General features: G+C 39.6%; 1 protein-coding gene across 1 annotated transcript in view; it reads right to left on the reverse strand.

Moving 5' to 3' along the window:
- Window positions 1-20,132, reverse strand: part of C6 (complement C6) — a 67,312-nt gene that overhangs the window by 9,562 nt on the left and 37,618 nt on the right. The window contains exons 10-15 of the mRNA XM_034523621.2: window positions 14,249-14,415; window positions 12,721-12,946; window positions 11,107-11,278; window positions 10,723-10,834; window positions 7,105-7,237; window positions 5,714-5,902 (exon numbers count right to left, since the gene is read on the reverse strand). Of these exons, the coding sequence (XP_034379512.1) occupies window positions 5,714-5,902; window positions 7,105-7,237; window positions 10,723-10,834; window positions 11,107-11,278; window positions 12,721-12,946; window positions 14,249-14,415 (999 nt within the window). The remainder of the gene's footprint in view (window positions 1-5,713; window positions 5,903-7,104; window positions 7,238-10,722; window positions 10,835-11,106; window positions 11,279-12,720; window positions 12,947-14,248; window positions 14,416-20,132) is intronic.

Here is a 20,132-nt window from a genome sequence, read left to right on the forward strand (position 1 = left end):
GGGACATAATCTATGGCATTATAGTGATCCAGGTACAAAGAGATGGGATATAAAAGAAGAGAGATATAAATTGTATGTGTGCACAGGGCAAATTAGAACAAAATATATTTGTACGTGTGTTAATTCTGTTAATATTTTGGTAAGTTATGTTGGCAATCAAGTTTAGTTATTACTGTCTAGTTTATACACAGAAAGGCACTGGGCACACAGAAAGAGAAACTGTCAAAAGATGGTTCATTTTAGGCAGGGAAAGATGAATCAAGATCTCTTTCTACTCATATTGAATTTGTGGGATCTTTAGTATATCCAAGCAAAGTAAACTTAGAGGAATTTTGGTATTTCTGTTTAGAACTCTGTCGTGGTATATATCATAAAGCCTTTGTGTCTGGCTTTAAGTGAAATTTGTAGTAAAGCTTTTGTGTCTGGATCTGAGGGAAATGTTTCAGCAAGGCCTTTGCTATGTTTAGGTCAATCAGTAGAGGTTGAGATATTGTTTTGAGACTGTTCAAACCTTGAAGAAATGCTGTCTCTCTAGAGAATCTGTTCTTGGTATTATGTGAGAATGTGCAGCTGCACCAACTTTGGTCCTAAGGCACTCCTGGCAAACCTGGAGTACTTACTTTTGATTATGGCTAGCCATGGTCAAAAAAGACTGAGATTTGTATGGGCCATCTTCACTCATGGTCAGCAAGGGTAAGATAACTTTGGTAGCTGGAATTCAAGCACCAATTAACCTTACATAATGTTTGAATATCCTAACTGGAGTGAGCTAGCTGGGTGTCAGTCTTCTCTAAGATGGCTGAACCCCTCTGCTCCTTCGGAAAGTGAAGGCTTAGTATCTTGGTGAGCTTCTCTGTCTGCTGTGGCACCTATGACCAACATCAATCAATAGAACTCGGCAAAGAAATCTGCGCTAAGAATTAAATTCATTAATTCTGTTAGGAAACTATTAAGGCTGCCAATGTGAGTAGGATTCCCTGGCATGAGACTGCAGGATGAGGTGATGTGGCAGTCTAAGGCAGGAACCTGTGAAAAACAAGGAAAGAGCCAGTGAGGTAGGCACTAAGCAAAATGACTTGTTTACCAGGAGTTAGTAGTGTGTACCTTTAATCCCAGCACCCAGGAAGCAGAGGCAGGCAGATTTAAGGTCTATCTAGAGATTTTTGGGTCTACAGAGTGAGTTCCAGGATAGCTAGGGATACACAGAGAAATCCTGTCTCAAAAAAAAAAAAAAAAACAAAAAAAACAAACAAACAAACAAAAAACAAAAAAACAAAAAAAAACCCCAAAACCCCAAAACAAAACAAAACCAAAACACCACCACTACCACTACAACAACAAAAACAAGCAACAAACAAACAAACAAAAAAAACCCAAAACCACCTGTGATGGTCTGAATATCTTTGGCCCAAGGAGTGGCACTATTAGGAGGTGTAGCCTTGTTGGAGAAAGTGTGTCACTTTGGGGGTTGGCTTTGAGATCCTTTCCTGGCTTCCTGGAAGACAGTCCTTTCCTGCTTGCATTTGAAACAAGATGTAGAACTCTCTGCTCCTTCTACAACACCATGTCTGACTGCACACTGCCATGTTTACTGCTATGATGATAATTGACTGAACCTCTGAAAATTAAATGTTGTGCTTTATAAGAGTCGCCTTAGCCAAAGTGTCTCTTCACAGGAATGAAAACCCTAAGACAGCACTCAAAACTAAACCCCTAACTACCACCACCAACAACAAGATGATGAGTCTTGGAAAAGATGTAGAGAATGTTGACATAGTTGAAACCTGTTAGGAGGTCAAAGAATACAAGCACACATAAAACCACACACAACATCTGTGAGACATAGCGCTATGGGCCTTAACTATGAGAAGCAAGGAATTTGGTGGTGGTGGTGGGAGTAATGGCTTGAAAGTCATTTCCAAGATGGATGAATGTAGCTGTTGACCTATGTCTATATTCTATGCATTAGGATTTTAAAAAGGAAACCAAGGAAGAGAGGGAGGGAAAGAGAAGGGGGAGGTCGGTAGAAGGAGAAATCTCAATGAAAACAGAGGAAGGGAGAGACAGTGGTCCTTTGATGAATCTAAAAGAAGTTGGGTTTGTTAGTAATTCAGGATAAAGGGGACAGTAATTTGGACCAAGATACCAGACAGAACTTGAGAGAAGTTGATACATTCAACACATTTAATCTCATGTTCATAAAGTAGTATAACAATGGAGTTATAATTGAAAATAGGGGCAATCTCTTAAAAGGCAAAATTCATTCAAGAAACAGTAAACCATACTGATCTTAACTGGGAAAAATTAGGAAAGATCCCCAAAGAAATATGCTTGAGCAACGATGAAGAACTGAATGTTCACATAGAGGAAGGGGACTAACATGGGAAGATGGCACTTAGAGTGTGTTCTCTGTAAGGAGAAGCCTTGATTGTCTTTGTTTCCAGTGAAGGCTACGCAGAAGATGTTTAGCTTTGGATCAAAATCTGACATCCCAACCAAACATCCCTGAGCTGGATCTGATTCATCAGGACCAGCCACAGGACAAGAGTGCCTTAGTGAAGAAGTTAATTGTCAAGAAAGAAAAGAAATAGCCATATGCTGACACTCCTTAAATTACATAGTCAAACGGGAGAAGAGGCTCACACGTTCTCACTTAGCCTATTATGGACAAGATTTGATAAAAGGAGATTTTTGTTAAAGACACAATTGAATACTGAAAACAACGGCGGTTTCTTTTCCTTTCTTTTCTTTTCTTTTCTTTTCTTTTCTTTTCTTTTCTTTTCTTTTCTTTTTTCATCGCTGCTATTTCTATTTCTCGCCATCATCTCCTTTTAAACCCTCATTTCATCTGTCGAGATGTGGCCAGGAAGTTAGGTAAACCTGGTGGATTGTCGCTCTAGTATGCTCAGTGGTGTGAATGTCAGAAGAGATGAGTGAGGTCCACTGCAGCTCTGCTGTTGTGGAAGAGGTTTCTATTGCTTCTTACACAGTTGTTCTTCTGTTCCCTCTCACACAGGCCCGGGGAGGCTGAGAGCTATGTGTTGTTTGCAGTGAGAGCTGGACTTTCAAGGGCTGTGGAACACTGTCTAGCCACTGTCAGTTTGAAGTGCTCAGTGACCACACAGGAGCTTTTCATCCATCTTTCTTGAGGAGGAAGCTGGCGCTGGTACTGAGTAGGACAGAAGGCCAAACTCAGGAGCAACATAAAGAGAATACTTTTTAATCTTTGAAATGCTGAGAGCGGGAGGATTTCCTGAGGTGTGTGGTGTGTGTAATGGGTTGGTCCTAAAAAGAAGGAAAGGCACGGCTGTAGAGGAAAGTAAAGTACTTTGCTCCATCATGATAAAAACAGTTTTTCACAAGGAAACACCGAAGAGTGTCTTTGGCCAGCGACAGCCTGAAAGTGTCTTTACCTTATTTGGATTTTTTAAAAAATCTTTTTCTTTCTTTTGACTGGTGTCTTTCTATTACTGTCATGGAAGATAGAGCATATCAGGTATTTTATTTCCTTTATCTAGATGTAATTGATTTCATTTTTATTTCCTTATACTTGTAATTTCCAAGGACAGAGTTGACTACATATGTACGTATGTATGTATGTATGTATGTATGTATGTATGTATGTATGTATGTGTCTGTCTGTCTATCTGTCTGTCTATCTATCTATCCATCCATGTTTTGTTTTATGAACAAAACGCTACTCAGAATATTTTAACTTTGGAAGCCTGAAGTGTCCAACCATACCTCTTCTGATATTCATATTACTTATCATTATTATGATCGGGAGCCTGTGGTCCAAGACACAACATTCACCTGAAGCCCTCACAAGTTCCCACAGGATCTACTTAAGTTTAGTTGAAAGGTTAACTTTCTCCATTTTCTTCAAATATTATGAGATCCCAGTAGAGACAGAAGGACAGGGCATGAAGGCACACAGGGAGTTAGCAGAGTGGATGCATACACTTAGTCTAATTTTCCCTCTGTGTGTTTCTGTTCTTTTCCAAAGTGAAATTAGCCTAATATCTTATCTCAGATGCATCCTCAAGAATTCTGATTAAAAGTGAGACATTACTCAAAACTACAAATATCATATGCTTTCTCTCATTGGAAGAGATCTAAGTGGAAGAGAGTGGGCATACAAGATGGTAGTGACCAGATGAAAGACAGATAATAATGTGTTTTCTCTTATTTGCAGGATTTAGATTTATCTATACTAATACCTATGCATATATATTACATGTGTGACGTGAAAGGAGAGGAGGAATACAGGGGAGGAGGAAGGATGTGTGTGTGTGTGTGTGTGTGTGTGAGAGAGAGAGAGAGAGAGAGAGAGAGAGAGAGAGAGAGAGAGAGAGGGAGAGAGACAGAGGGAGAGAGAGAGAGAGAGAGAGAGAGAGAGAGAGAGAGAGAGAGAGAGAGAGCGCAAGCATGAGCACATAGGGACAGGAAAGTGGAGACAAATATGAGCCAGAAACATTGATGCACATAATTGAAAATATCATAACGAAAGTCATTATTTGGACAGAAACTGCAAAACTCAGTTGAAGGAAAGCTGAAAAGTGTAAGGCTGGGGACATGCTCAGTTGGTAGAGTGCCTGCCACACAAGCAGGAGGATCTGAGTTGGGATCCCCAGCTCAGCTACAAAGAGCTGAATGTAGCAAGGTGTTCCTGTATTCCCAGTACGGGGGGTAGGAGGGAGTGGAAACACGCAGATTCCTGGACCTCTCTGGTCAGTGAGCCAAATGCTAACCAACAGACGAGCTACAGGTTTAGTGAGAGGTCCTTTCTAAAAATAAAATAGGGTGGACCGTGACTTAGGGAAGCATCAGTATCCACCTCTGGCCTCCATATATGTGGGCACTCATGTGCATGAGCGCCCACTCACATACATGCATGTAAAGTATACCCCACAGTACATGTTCTCTCTCTCTCTCTCTCTCTCTCTCTCTCTCTCTCTCTCTCTCTCTCTCTCTCTCTCCAGAAAGTAGACATTATTTAACAAAGCTATCTACCCTTGTTATTATATAAATTGATTCAATATATAAACTGTCAAAACAAAGAAAAATGGACTTGCTTTTAAGGCAAAGGTTTTAAATAGTCAAATAAAAGTGTATTTTTCAAAACCCATTTTTAAATTAGTTGTGGATGAAACCAGCGAAAAGATTTAGGGAAATATGAAAAGTCATACTGTTCTCTAGTCAGTTCTTTCAAAGATATGTCTACGTTTTTCATCTCCTAAAAGCAGTTATTTTCAGCTCCAGTGATGCAGGATTCATCAGGAGAGGATTCTTAAAATTTTATAGTGACTAAAAACTTTTAAAACTGGTACATAAAGTGTGTTCATAGTTGTGGTGTTCTAGGGGACATTTGGTATGTGTACAAATTTGTGTGCAAATCAAGGTTAAAAGATCTATTTCTTCTATCTCTTTGTTGTAAAAATATTCAAAATCCTCTCTAACTGGGAGTGTTTTAGACATCTTGGACTCCCTGAAACTGTTGAAGTTTTTTATTAGAAAGGGAAATTGAACTCACTCTCTAAGATGTAAACACTTACTTGGTCAGTAAGGTATTATCTCGTCATCTGCACAGGGTGAAATATGCTTCTCACTTCATTCTAAATCTACCTGAGCAGTAGCAATGCTTTAGATTCTGAATTATAGGCCCTCTGGAGCCAATCCTTATGAAATCACAAATCCCCGAGTCCCTGCTCACCTTTTACACAAGTCAATGAATTTGAAATGGGAGGTGTCCAGGAGTCTCCCCTGCATGTATACCTTGATGGCCCAGCAACCACAAAGCCTCTGGGGCATGTCAGCTCAATGGATTCCCCAATCTTATACACTCTCTGAAACGGGGAGATGGTCAGGACATCCTGAACAACTGGCTTGAGGCACGAGGTCCCTGCAGGGAGAACAATATCTCAGATGTGTTCAGTGGAGCAGAAGAGTCAAGAAATACACGCAGATGATGTGTGTCCAAAGAAGTGATGCTAGTGAGATTTACTGTGTTTGCTCAGCTGTGGTACCTCCTTTTAATCAGTGAAGTTTGTAGTTAAAAATCTCTAGCTTCTCCTCAGAAACTCCACTAAAACAAATCCTTTAATCCTCATAGCAAAGGAATATTTGCTGAGGAGCTGGCCCCACACTCAACTTTTGTCATATCTTTTGACTGTTTTATTCTCTCACAAAATGACTTTTTTATTCTACCTCTCGAGTTTTTCATCCTTTTAAAGGATTTGTTTATTTTTAATTTTTATCTATATGTGTTATCTGCCCGTGTGTGTGTGTGTGTGTGTGTGTGTGTGTGTGTGTGTGTGTGTGTGTGACACAGGTGTGTTTGGTTCCATGGCTAAGGAGTCAGAAGAGGATGCCCATCTCCTGAAACTGCATATACAGATGGTTGTGAGCTGCCATGGGGTTCTTGGAATCAAATCTGCATCCTCTGCATGAGTAGCAAGTGCTCTTAACTCCTCAATCAACCCTCCATCTTCCTTTTGTGTTTTTCTTAAGGCAAGTTACAACACTGTGAGTGACAGATGTGGATCATTTTAGTTGACACTGCTCACAACCCTATGTAAGTGGTCCCAGAAGGTATTTGAGGTCCCTTTTTTGAGTCTTATTTGAATCTCAGTTTTTACCTTCCTACAGTATGGACAGTCACAGAAACGACATATTTGACTCAGTCTTTTCCAGTAAAGGATGTAATTATACCCTCCAAAAAAGAGTGATTTGGAGATTATGGCATCTTATACAAAATTCCAAATCTGAGTATTATCTTTTTGTAATTTATTCATTTGTTTCAATTTTTACATTACCCAAGGCAGATGCCTGTGGTCAGATAAGTTTTCTGGTTCCATGAATTTCTCTTTAGAGGCATACTTCATAGTGCTATGTGTATGAGGTTAATATGCAAGGGCAGGAGAGCTGAAATCTGGTATTATGAAATACAACAGCAAATGAGGCCCATTTACTGCTTCACTAAGTCTTTTACCACTGTTACTAAAAAAATTCATAAAATGAACTGAACTGATTTTCCTCTATTTGTATTGGGCACATCCATTCTGCTGGGAGTCTTGCAAATGCTTGTGCTTGCCCCATGCTCACGTTGGCATTCGACGTCTCCTTGCCTCCAGGTTCTGTCTGGTAAGCATCTGAAGTACTGGTATCCAACAGCTTTGAATCCAGTAAGACATGAAATCTCAACTTCCTCCCCAACTGAGTATAGTTTCTTCTCATTCTATAATAAAAACAGAAAGCAGAAATCATGAATGTGATGAATTTTCATCTCTGGATACCTTAGGGTCTCCCTGGAATCTGCCCAGTACATACTCTTGGTATCTACTCAACTGTCTTAAATTCTATTCCTAAGTTCAGTCCAAAATTTTTTCATTCGTCCTCCCCCTCCTCCTCTTTCTCTTCTTCCTCCTCCTCCTCTTCTTCCTCCTTTTCCTCTTTTTCCTATTCCTCCTCCTCCTCTTCCTCCTTTTCCTCCTCCTCCTCTTCTTCCTCTTCCTTCTCCTTCTTCTTTTTTATGTTCTTGGATAACTTTTTAGCTTTTCATTTTCTAAATTCATTTTTCTGCCTTAAACTAATTATACTTTTTGTACTTGAATTTCTCTCTTCTTTTGAGTATGATGGTACATGCCTTTAATCACAGTACTTGGGAGGCAGAGGTAGTAGAACTCTATGCATTTAAACGCAGCCATGACTACACAATGGGACTTGTATGCCTTATAGGTTATAGACAGGTTGCCCTTTGTACCTGAGCTTCGTGTGCTTCTGGGGTCTGAGGAGATGTGAGTAAGCCTCCTCGGACTCTTGCCACCATGGATAAAGACAAAAACAAACAGATGACAAAACTTGCTCCTTGGGGCTTTCTGTGTAAGCATGTGGACCTGATTTTAAATTTTCCTCACCAAGGTAAAATCCAGATGTGGTGGCAACATCTGTAACTCGAGCATTGGTGGTGGGCAGAGACAGGAGGTTCTCTGGACCTTGCTGGGCACTCAGTTTAGCTACTAAGTCTAGTGTAGTCTAGTGTAGTCTAGTCTAGACTCAATCCCGGTTGAGTGAGAGGTATTGTTTTAAAAATAGTAAAGAAGAAAGCAACAAAGGAGGGCACTTAAAGTTGTCCTCAGGCCTCCACGAACCACTGTATATACACATGCACAAACGTGCACATAGACATTCAACACACACACACACACACAGCACATACACACACCACTCAACCAAACAAATCTCTATATATGAAGATGCCTTCTGTTATGGTTTGACTATGAAATATTCCTTGCAGGTTCATCTGTTTGAACTCTTGTTCTCTAGGCAGTGGTGCTAGGATGGGAGGTTCACAAACCTTAAAAAAAATGGAGTCTAGTGGGAGGAAGTGAGTTCCTGGGGTCAGGCCTTAAATCTTATAGCCAGTTCACACCTTCTACCTGGGCTTTGTGTGCTTCCTAGCCTGTGGAGATGTGAGCAAGCCTCCTCATGCCCTTGCCACCATGGACGGGGAGCCTGCCTCCCTTGTTGCTGCCTATTCAGCTACGGCGTTCCCATCTGAAACCATGAGTCAAAATGCAAAACGTCCCCGGATTTACTTCTGTAAGTAATTGTTCAAGGATTTCATCATCTTCATTTTTCTCCATACACGTTTGCTCGAACATGAGTCACAACAAAAAGAAGTGACAAAAATACCCAGTGTTGCTAGACAAGAAAAGCTTTATGCTCAAAGTGTTACAGCTGCTCATTGCATGACCACCCTACATTTATAAGAAGCATGTGCCATTCCTAGAAGCTTAATAGTCATTATATAATTTCCCAGATAACGAATAAGGCATTGTCCTATGGGGACAATTCCCTAAAAGTTTCAAGATTAAAAAATGGGTCTTACACTTCTTAAGTTATTAGTTTAAACCAACTTGTGTTTCTATCCTTACCTCCTGTCATTTTGCTCCTGAACTAAGTCATTGCTTTGAACTCCTGTCTCCATTTTTCTCATGAAGCAATAACATATACAAATATGTCACAATCATTGAGCTCAGAGGGCAGAGACATTCTTAAACACTTTTATTCTCTAAGCCCCACAACCATAGGCTAAACTACTAATTTTGTTTGTTTGTTTAGTTTTATTTTTTGAGACAGGATCTCACTGCATGATCCTAGCTAGCCTGTAAATCACCACGTACATGAAGCTGGCCTTGAACTTACCGTAGATCATCTTGTCTCTGCCTCCTATGCTCCATCACACCAGGTTTAAACAACTCTTCCTAATACATAAATTGATCTAGACTGTGGGACTTGGTTACAACAGCAGGGAATGGAGCAAGGGACATAATCTAATTTTATAACAAGATCCATAAGCATAATAAATTCCTCTTTAAAGCATCAGTGGGTTTTTAAAATTAAATAACAAAAAATTTTTTAACAGTTTTAGCATGCAGCTGGTGTGAATATGTTAAACATTATTTAGGCAGCTGGATATGACAATATATAATTTTGACATCAATATTCTAAAGCAGGAACCAGAAAATGTTTTTTTTTTTTTTTTTCTGTAAAGGGCCTGCATTAGTCAGTTGCTGGTCATTAGAGCATCTGTCACAGTTATTAATATTTTCTATTATTTGATGGAAGCAGTCATAGGTAATAGGTAAATAAATTAATATGGCTATGTTGTAAAATTTATTTTTTTTAAAGTAACAAAGTAGATTGAGCCCATAGGCTGTACTTTGCTGATGTCTGTTCTAAAGGATTGCTCTCTGCTTTGTGACTTCCAACCTGGCAGTATTAGCACTGTATGGGCATTTGGAATTCACTCGAGAGCTTGTGAACCAGAGATTGTGGGAGTGCAAGTGGATACTCTGTGTTTTAACATGCCCTCCCTTGTACTGGTGAGACCAAGACATCTGTCCTGGAATAAAGACTGATTGAAACGACCTCCTTCCAAAATGCCTCCTCTTATGACCATAAGGCACAGTATGTTAGAACACACAGCATATGCTATCTGCCATAAATATCTATGATGGTGATCTTGTATGTTATTGAGTTTTAATAATAAATATACTACTGGAAAAAGTTGAATTTAAAGATTTTATTCATTTTAACAATATAATATTGTTAGAGACCATGCCTTTTGTGATCAATCTTAAATTATGTGTCTCCTAAAGGATTCAATCTGAAGCCACAGACTCATGTGGCAGGACTCACATCTTATAAAAAGCACAGGAACATTTGTGACTTCATGAAAAGGATGAAATTAAAAAGATACTAGAATTGTTTTGACTTCTCAAAGGTTTAGAAATTTCTAACCTAACCAGACATTGCAGGTTCAACCTTAAAGCTTATGTCCAAGTCTCCTTTATCTCTTGGGAAATGTGCCTTAGAGTCAGAAGGAAACAGCCAGGTCTTAGTTGCAAACTGTTGCATCCACCTGAAGCTACCCTGTGCTGAAGCTCCATTCTTCACTCAGACAGTCTGCCACCTTCTTACAGTCAGAGCGGAACAAAGGAAAACACCACTTGGCTCCTCCTTGATTGACAGGCGTGAAGATACCCCAGGGTACTCAAGATAAAAGGGTGTTCCAGCATTTCTGGATATTCCTCTGTACTTTTGAGTCAGCATATTATCAAAGTTGGAAAATAACTACTCCAATTAAAAAAAAAAAACTCATGTGTTTCAAGTTCTCCTTTTGAACTCCAAACCAAGAGTTACCATCAGGACACTCACCCAGATAAATGCATTTTCCGGGAGAGGTGGCTGGGGACACCCTGAATCTGCTTCTGGCTCAACAAGGTCTACCTCTTTCATTTCTTCATCATCGCTGATACATGGTTGTCCACTAAAAGAGAAAAAACAAATATGTGCGTGTGCACTCACGTACATATATTCATGCATGCATTATATTAAAGCAACATGGCCAATCTGTCTACATATTTACCATATACCATTACTGATTAAATAGAGGACCTGCTACTTAGTGAGCTAAGGGTAGTAGCAGATTTTGTGCTTCACTAGTATATTGTACAGGCACATCTAAAATTCTAAGCGTTTCTTAACTAACAGTGGTAAATGCAAACCAGTGACTTTTTGCTCCCTCACACCGGACCTTACACATTTTCCATTATTGAGAATGTACAGTCTTCTTCTTGCTGATGCTTGCCCTCACAGCGTTTCCCTCCTCGCTGTGGTGCAGGGTTGTTACACTCCCGGGTTCTCGATCTTTTATAAGCCGCATTACATGCACTCCAGGAAGTCCAGCAGCCCCAGTTTCCATCCACTGCATCTGTAACAGAGGAAGACCCATAGCCATCCTGGGGTAAGAAGACTGGGACAACCTGGTTTCTTCACACTTGCTCTGTGACATGCCTTGTGACATGCTTCCTTACAGTGAGGGCTGCGATGATGGAAGGGGTCTGATACATTGTCTGATTCCTTTTCCCGTTCTCACAGGGATGGATAAAATGGCAACAGATAGAAATAATTTAAATCATCAATAAATATATCAGTGATATACAAACATGCTTACAAAACCACATGTATTTGCATATATACATATATATGTACAAATATGAAAATCTTCTGAACAATATTGGGGTTTGAGTAAGAATGGCCTCCATATTCTCATATATTTGAATGCTGGGTGATCAGGGAGTAGCCCATTACCTGAGAAGGATTAGGAGTGTGACCTTATCGAAGGAAGTGTGTCATTAGGACTATGCTTCGATGTTTCAAAAGCCCAAGCCAGGCCTAGAATCCCTTCTTGCTGCATTTGGATCTGGATGCAGAACTCTTAGCTACAACATCTGCCTGCATGCCTCTAGCTCCCCACTATTCTGACAATGAACAAAACCTCTGGAACTATGAGCAAGTCCCAATTAAATGTCCCCTTCCTAAGAGTTGTCATGGGCACAATGTATCTTCACAGCAATGGAACATTGACTAAGACAGAAGTGTATACCAAATTACACTCTTATAGTTAGTTGGTAGAACATAACCCCGCTCCTAGGCCTCGTTTCTTCTCTAAGAAAAATCTGAGTTAATTTATTTAGTCATGTATAAAAACTTTGTATATTGCTTAATTTATCTTTTATTATAAAACATCATGTTTATACATTATAATACACATATTAATATACTTCTCTGGTAACATGGTGGTTTGAACAAAAAATGTGCCCCATAGTTTCTGGCATTTGAATAATTGATTTCTAGTTGGTATCCTTGTTTTGGGGAGGCTTAGGAAGGCGTGGCTTTGCTGGAAGAAGTGTGTTATTGGGGTGGGTGTCAAAGTTTCAAAATCTGTGTTCATGATGTTTTAATCACAGTAATAAAAGAATAACTAAGACACAGTATCACACACTTATTTTATATTATAGTCTAATATTATAGGCATTATACTACGAGTCCTTTATATATGCCTTAGAACATAATTAAACACACACACACACACACACACACCTCAACCCTCAAGTAATAATAGAATTAGCCTCATCTTATGGATGAGGATACTGTAACTTGGAGAGGTTAGGTAATTTTTCTAGTGTTATTCAGCTCATAGATTACAGCAGAGTCTGACATTGTTCGTCTTTGGAATCTAATACTTGGAGGCTTGTTTACAATGTGAGGTTTGCTAGTGAGTTTTTTTTTTTTTTTTTCAAATTCATCAACCTATAACACATATTTTAAGGGGAAAAGGTACTGACCGCACAATCAGTTGCTGATACTCACCAGATTTGTAATCCGGGGATCGACTCTCGCAGTTCTCACCGTAGGTACCGCTCTGGCACACACAGAGACATTCCGTGCCTGAGAGCCTGGGGCGGCCATTATTAGGGCATGGAGCACACTGGCAAGGGTCAAACCTGGCTGCATACTCTTGAAGCGCTTTCCTGAGGTTGTTCCGTTTTGTCACTGCACACGGGATGTTTCTGACCAAGTCGGTGATCGGGGCAAGCTGTGAGCAGGTGACAGAGACAGCTCTGGTGCCTTCCACTCAGGCGGTCAGTGTTTGGCCAGCACTACCTAGTTCTCATCAAATCGGTGCTTAACAGAACCCGCCCAGCACACTCCCCCACCCCCATTCTCAAGGAATTATTAGAGAATCCAGTATAGTCAGCTGGCTGTTGGGCCAGGAGAGAAAAGCCTAGTGCCTGAGGGCAGGAGCAAACTGTGTAGAATTAATCGTCCCTGCAGGTCTGCTGTGAAGGAAACCACATGTTGCTTATTTAGACTTGCATCGTGTTATTTATTAAGCATCAAATGCAAGCAGGGAAAGTGCTGAGCTAGGCCACCAAGAACTACCAATGTTCATTAGTGCTCTGTTGTTAGCTCATTAGCTTTGACTCAGGCAGGAGGTCTGGAGAGGATGAGGGGAGGTTCCCTTGCGCTCTGTCTAAGGATGCACACTGGCTTTTGTTGGAGTAAGATGAGAAAATGCACAGTGGGAGCAAATGGAGAGGTGAACTTACCATTCACGTGAGTGGGAGGATTGTAGTTAACCAATAAAGCAGGCAACAGAGGCAAGAGGAAATACGTGCTTGCTCTGTAACCTTTCTCTAAAGCCCAAAGAAGCAGCCATCTAGGGTAGTGCGTGCTACAACGTTGCTCATCTATGCAGCTGGCTTTGTTCCTACCATAACTAGTGGAGTGCACATGTTTTTCGGATGCATATAAATGATCCCATGTTCATAATGATCCAACTGTTCTGTCTCTATTTAAATGAAATCAACAGAATCGCTTTGGGGTGCCTTTGAAAATGCAGTTATGTCATAGGCAAACCTGACTTCAGATGACTTAATATTATACAAAGGATCCCATGAATGACGAAACACACCTTTTTGTCTAATTATAACAGATACAAAACTGGAAAATCGAATCGAGGGTGATGGAGGCTGGAAACCAAATGGATCTAAAATTTTCCTCATGTGCTCAAAAGATAGAGTTGCAAAAACCTGAAAGTTACTGTTCCATCCTGAGAGGAAGAGTGCTTGCTATTCCCAGGCAAGTGTAAGCAATTTTCTTCACCAAATCCCCCTTCTTAGTATTTCATGTATGCCAGCAATCCTAAATTCTGTCCTAGAACATTTAAATTATAAAACGATAGGTATGCAATTTAATATATTTTTTGCTAAATATGCATCACAAGTGTGTATTGAAAACAGACATTCTGTATATCATCTGAAAGGAAATGGCGTGGCATGTACTCTGGGCTGGTGAACTCTCGTGCCCCTTTACCCTCAGACCTCTTCAGACTCACCTCATAATCAACCACAGCAGGGTTTTCCTTCACTGATTCTAACCACTCAGAAAAGACGTTCTCCTCTGGTCCAGAGGTGCCTTTCTCCCAAGCCAAGGCTGCTGCCTCCCTACTCCTCCCTCCCTGGATCAGGGATATGGATTTCTCTGTTCCCTGCAAAAAGGAACCTGCAAGATGATTCAAGAAAATGATCTATTTAATTTTATTGAAAACTCATACTTAGAAAGCCAAGTCAATTTTCTCAGGAGGGCAATGTAGATAGCACAGTCAGGTCCTGCCAAGAAGTAAGCTCAGAGGAAAACGTGAGAGAGCATTTCTTATCTCTACAGGGCGATTAATAATACACACTACAGGAACAGTGCCAATGGCACCATTTAGTCAGTACAGGGTACACGCCAGGCTCTTCATACACATTATCCTGCGTAATTGTCATGACGATGCTAAGTAGATATTACTGTCACTTCGGATACTGAAGCTGAAAGCAATTTGCTTTTGAAACACATAGTTAGCAACAGGCAGCAGCAGAATGCACACGTACCCCATTCTCCAACTGCTCTGTTCTTGATGATTTGAAGCCAACTTTCTAGCTTCGGATTTAAACTCCCCTATGTTTAGAGTCTGTGGAATACTGTACCTTCTGACTGCTATGCTAGAAACTTAGTAACTGCAGACAAAAAGAATGTGATAGAATGTTTTTTTGTTTTTTTTGTTTTGTTTTGTTTTTTGTTTGTTTGTTTGTTTTTTTCGAGACAGGGTTTCTCTGTGTAGTCTTGGTTATCCTGAAACTCACTCTGTAGACCAGGCTGGCCTCGAATTCAGAAAGCTGCCTGCCTCTGCCTCCCAAGTGCTAGGATTAAAGGCGTGCGCCACTACTGCCCGGCGATAGAATGTTTTTAAACTTAAAACACTGGATGGGGAATGAACAGAGAGAAATAGACAGCCAGAAATATGGCTGAGAGTCAGTCAGCAGCATTACCCAGGTCTCTAGAGATTTTCACTTTGGGTAGTGTCCCTTTGGGTGTCTACCCTTTCACAGGGGTCACCTAAGATCATCGAAAAAACACAGACATTCGCGTTACAATTCATAACAGTAGCAAAATTATAGTTATGAGGTGACAAAATAATTTTATGTCTGGGAGTCACCCCAATATGAAGAACTATATTGAGGGTTACAGCATAAAGAAGGTTGAGAGCCATTGGTCTAGACTTCCAGTAAAAGTTAGGCTTGTCTACTGTTAGAAATTCTCAAGTGAGAATAGGAGAAATACTAGCATATGAAGAAAGAAGTCTCAACCTTTTCAAAGAGGGCATATAAGAAAAATTCTTTTAGATGCTCCTGTATTTATTTTTGTGAAACATCAGAGTGGGGGATGTTAAATTAATATCCCATCTTATGTTGATATTGTATTGGTTGACATGACAACTGTTGGGTAGCTAATATTTGAATCGATACCACATATTTCACAAACAGATCGATCCCAGTAAAAGTTACATATGCTAGGCATGGGGTCTTATTGAATGAAAATCATTAATAGAATACTATTAACTGGTTTTTAAAGGAATTCAATTTTAATACACTCCGGGCCCTCTGGTTGGTAGGCAAGTGTTCTACCATGACGTTATATCTCTAGCAGCCTTCTATCATGTGTCCCATGGTCAACTACAAAGTCAGTGACTACAGACTCAGTGTTTTATAGAGGGCAGATAGTGTTCTTCTCACTTAATGAGGATTCTCAAGGTACACACATAAAGTAAATACTACTATTATTTTCATTTCATATGTGTGTGAGATACCATGGACGAGGAACAATTAAGCTCTTGATGTTTGGTCACATCGTGAATCTACACTGGAGACAAAGTTTGAATTCAGGCAGTGGGCCTTGCAAGGGTGTTAACTTAGTCAGTGTGTTCAGTGTATGTCACAACTAGGACAACATCCCTTTTAAATGTTTCTTTTTAATTAATTGACTAATTAGCTTTACATCCTGACGACAGTTTTGACTTTTCTGATTTTATCTTTTCCCCCTTCCCCTCCCACCACCCCCAGTCTGTTTTCCTGGAGAATGCACTGCCCAATTTTGTTTGTGAATACTATCTGGAAATGTTTTTTTCTTTGTTTATTTGTGGTTCACAGCATGTCAGGTTATTGGAAAAGTCTGAGTCTCTTTCAATTTAACAATTTTAAGAACTCCCCCCCCCCAAATTTTCTTCTCACAGTTTTCAAGTTTAAAGATGGAACGTGATCACACCTATCACCTATCAACACCATCCTGATTGTAAGTGGGATACTGCCAGTATCTACTAGGATTGAATTCAAAGAAATCAGTGGGGCATGGAAGAGCTGTTTAATTTCTTTTCAGAGCTCTTTTCAAAAGTAAGCTTTATTTTACAAATTTATGCTTAAGTCAAATTGACATACTTGTTAGTTTGTGTGTTTCCACTCTTTGTCTCTCTCTGCTTTTATTTCCTGATCTAAACTGGCAATTATAATTATACATACCAAACAGGCTCCATGGGGATTAAACATTAAAAATGATCAGTTCACACACACAACAAAATACTGCTAGGATATAGTAAAGAACTTGATCAATGTTGAGTTTTTTTCCTCTTCCCTCTCTCTCTTTCTTCTTTTCACTCCTTTTCCTCCCTCACTCTCTCTTTCCGCCTGCCATGTGTATTTGTAATTTCCTAAGTATAGAGAACTTAGAGATGGTGACAAGGTCCTAGTTTCTCTGAAAAGTTAATAAGAAAAAAAGTAAACACAGCGCAGAGTGATGGATGCTGGGATAGTATGGGTGCAGGCTGTAGTGTGAACCTGTGGGAGTTGGAAGAGCCTCCTAGACTGCCTCCTGAAAAACTATAATTTCAAGATTGGGTAACCTCAAAGTAAAAAAAATCATGCTGTTAACATAGTAAACATTTAAGCAACTCAGAAGTACTCCTGTTCCCTTTCCTTGGTGGTTTTATGTACGAGACGATTCTGTTCTCAGGGCCTCACTGGGCACACTGTCTCTACCCTTGAGTTCTATACTTACTTGCTGGGTTAAACTCTTGATATTAATTATTTTTCTTGTGTTCCTAAACTCCATTTTCTCCAGTCCTCTCCTGACTCAAGCTGCATCACGGGCTTTACATATGAACAGCCCTGGGTTAGAGAAGGCAGGAAGTATTGTCTTTTGAATGCTCAAGTACACTTTTATAAATCTGGTGGGAATCATAGATTGGAAGGCACTAATTATCACAGTGTAGGATCAGTATCCTGAGGGAACAAAGCAGTTGTCCAGCTCTTAATATTTAAATGAAAAATCAAAAGCCAAGCCTCCTATGACTCAGAGCAGGAAGTTAAAATATTAATCATAGAATGATAGAAATATACAATGACTTTGACCATTTTCCTTTTCTAAGGACAAAAATGTTTCGAGCAGTAGGATGAATGGAGATTTAGATTTGATATATTCCACAGTGGAGAGTGAGGGCTCTATTACTTTGAGTTGAGTTTTAGAGGACTTAGTGGTACTAGACAAATCTGATGGAAATAAATTTGTATCCCATTTTTCTCTAGTTGTATGTGAATAGCTATTTTCATCTAGTGTTACATGCAAGTTAATGCTGGTTTCTTTTAAAAGCTATTTATAGCTATGTGCTATGTGTATAACACAGTTTGGACTTCCCTGAACCTAGAGGAAGATGATGAAATCTTCAAAGCTTCATAGCTTCAAGCTGTGTAAACACAGACTGTTTATACAGAGACTCTGGTTCAATAATCACAGGGTTAGGGATGATCACCAACACTAAACAAGGTCCTGTGCATGGCAACAGGGACCAGGGCAAGAACATGGTACATGAGAAGAAATCCAAGAGCAACAAGCTTACAAAGATGTATTTCATTCTCTGATGCCAGAGTGTCCCTATGCTACCTCAACAAGTATGCAAGTGCTCCTGTACACAGATAACTACATACCAAAATTAGCCCCAGGAATCACCAAAGGGGAACAGAGTCTTATATCTGACAAAAAAGTAAAAATTAAAACCCAGAGCGACAGATTCATATTCCACTGGCAATTTTATATTTTTCTACTATTTAGAAGGAGTGGGAATTTGAGGCATATGTTGGATTCTGTTGAGGACACAGAAAATCCTATCTGTGAATGTGTGGACTAGTCCATTTCTTTTTGAATTGAAAAAAATGGTTGTCTATTTTATACATATACATAATACATTTTAGTAGTTTCACCTCCCATTTCTCTCTTTGCACCCTCCTCTGGACCACTTGTATTCTTCTTCTCAATGTCTTGCTCTCCTGTTTTCGTGTCTTCTTCTTTGTGTGTGCAGCACAATAAGGTCATATTAGAGTCAGTGTTTGAACATGTATGGGAAGTCGTTCAGTAGAGCCAATTGAGGAAAATAATTCCCAACCTTGCCCACAGGTCAGTCTTGTGGGGGTGTTTTCTCAACTCATGTTTCCAATTTCAACATGACTCTAGCTTATGTCAAGTTGACATAAAACTACCCAGCACACTATTGAATTTTTTTAAAAAGAAATTATATTACATACTATTATGTTTTTATATTACATACTAATATGTTTTATTTTTAGATGGTAGAATATAGTATAAATGTAGTTGACAAGTTTATTATTTTTATTTTGATTATGCTTAACACAAATGTGCACACTTAGATACACACCCACACCCACACACCCCTCCATACCTGATATGTTCTAATACTATATTTAGCATTTTCTATTAATTATTAGAGCAAAATACTTGTATTTGCTTTTCATCTGTACTCCTTGTCTGAATGCAAGTTTCAAATTTGGAGGTTTCTATGATCTAGCTTCTATGTGTTTAGAGCAGAATGAGTAGCTTTCAGTGATTCTGGTAAACGAAGAGAAGAATTTTATATAAAGTAGAAGTTAGTCGTAATTTCAAGGCATAGGAGAGAACATGAGTTGTTTAGATGGTTGGAAAACTTTGGCTCCGTAGAGAAAGAGGTAAGGTCTCAGGCTCACATGTAGGTGGGATGAGGGCGTACTGGTTTTAAAATGCTTTCAGGCCTATTTTGTTCTCTTTTCTCTATTAAGACCTTTGTGGCCTCTTAAGGGCACATTTTGTGTAGTCAGCTCAGTTTGATTTATTTCAGGGCTATGACTGTTGGAATGGGTGGCACAGGCTTCATTTCTCATGACGGCCTCTTGGGAAAGTGTTCTGAAAAATTGCTCTAACTGTTCTTATGTCTTTCTGGAAAAGAAAAAGTAGCTGTTTGCTTTCTTTCCAGTTCTACAGAGAGCAGGTGCCCTTTGTATCTCAAACCCCAATTAAGGTAAATATATAAAGAATTGAGGCTTTCTCTGTATTCTCTTTCCCTCTAACTTTTTACTTAGACAAGATGGCTCACCATCCAAGGTCATTGCAATCTCTGTTGTCTTGGACAACTCTTATTAGAATGTCGTATTCTCTGTAACTCTCAGACTCTTATGAGGCAAGGAAACTAATTTGTAAGAACCTTTAAAAATCCAATAGCAATAAAGCCTGCCTGAGTCCTAAGAGCAAACAAAACTTTATAGTTTATATCTAAAAAATTCCCCTCTGAAAAGTTATTCTTCTATCCATGGAGACACTTGACTCCCACCCCTCATTACAGAAGCGTCCTTTTGCAACAGATAGAGGCTATTTATTACATAGCTCCACACCTGGCTGAAAAGAGAGTAAGTGGCCAGGGCGTGTCCAGCCCCAACTCATTCATCAAATGTAATCCTACTCCAGGGAAGATTGGTGAAAAGAGTTCAGAGAGGATGCAAAAGCCAGAGAACCAGACTGTCTGCTGCTGGATACTATCTCCTACACATGCCAGGGAAATTGAATCCATAAAATCTCAGTATGGT

The sequence above is a fragment of the Arvicanthis niloticus genome, chromosome 19 (assembly GCF_011762505.2).
Source record: "Arvicanthis niloticus isolate mArvNil1 chromosome 19, mArvNil1.pat.X, whole genome shotgun sequence".
NCBI classification, from domain to species: domain Eukaryota; kingdom Metazoa; phylum Chordata; class Mammalia; order Rodentia; family Muridae; genus Arvicanthis; species Arvicanthis niloticus.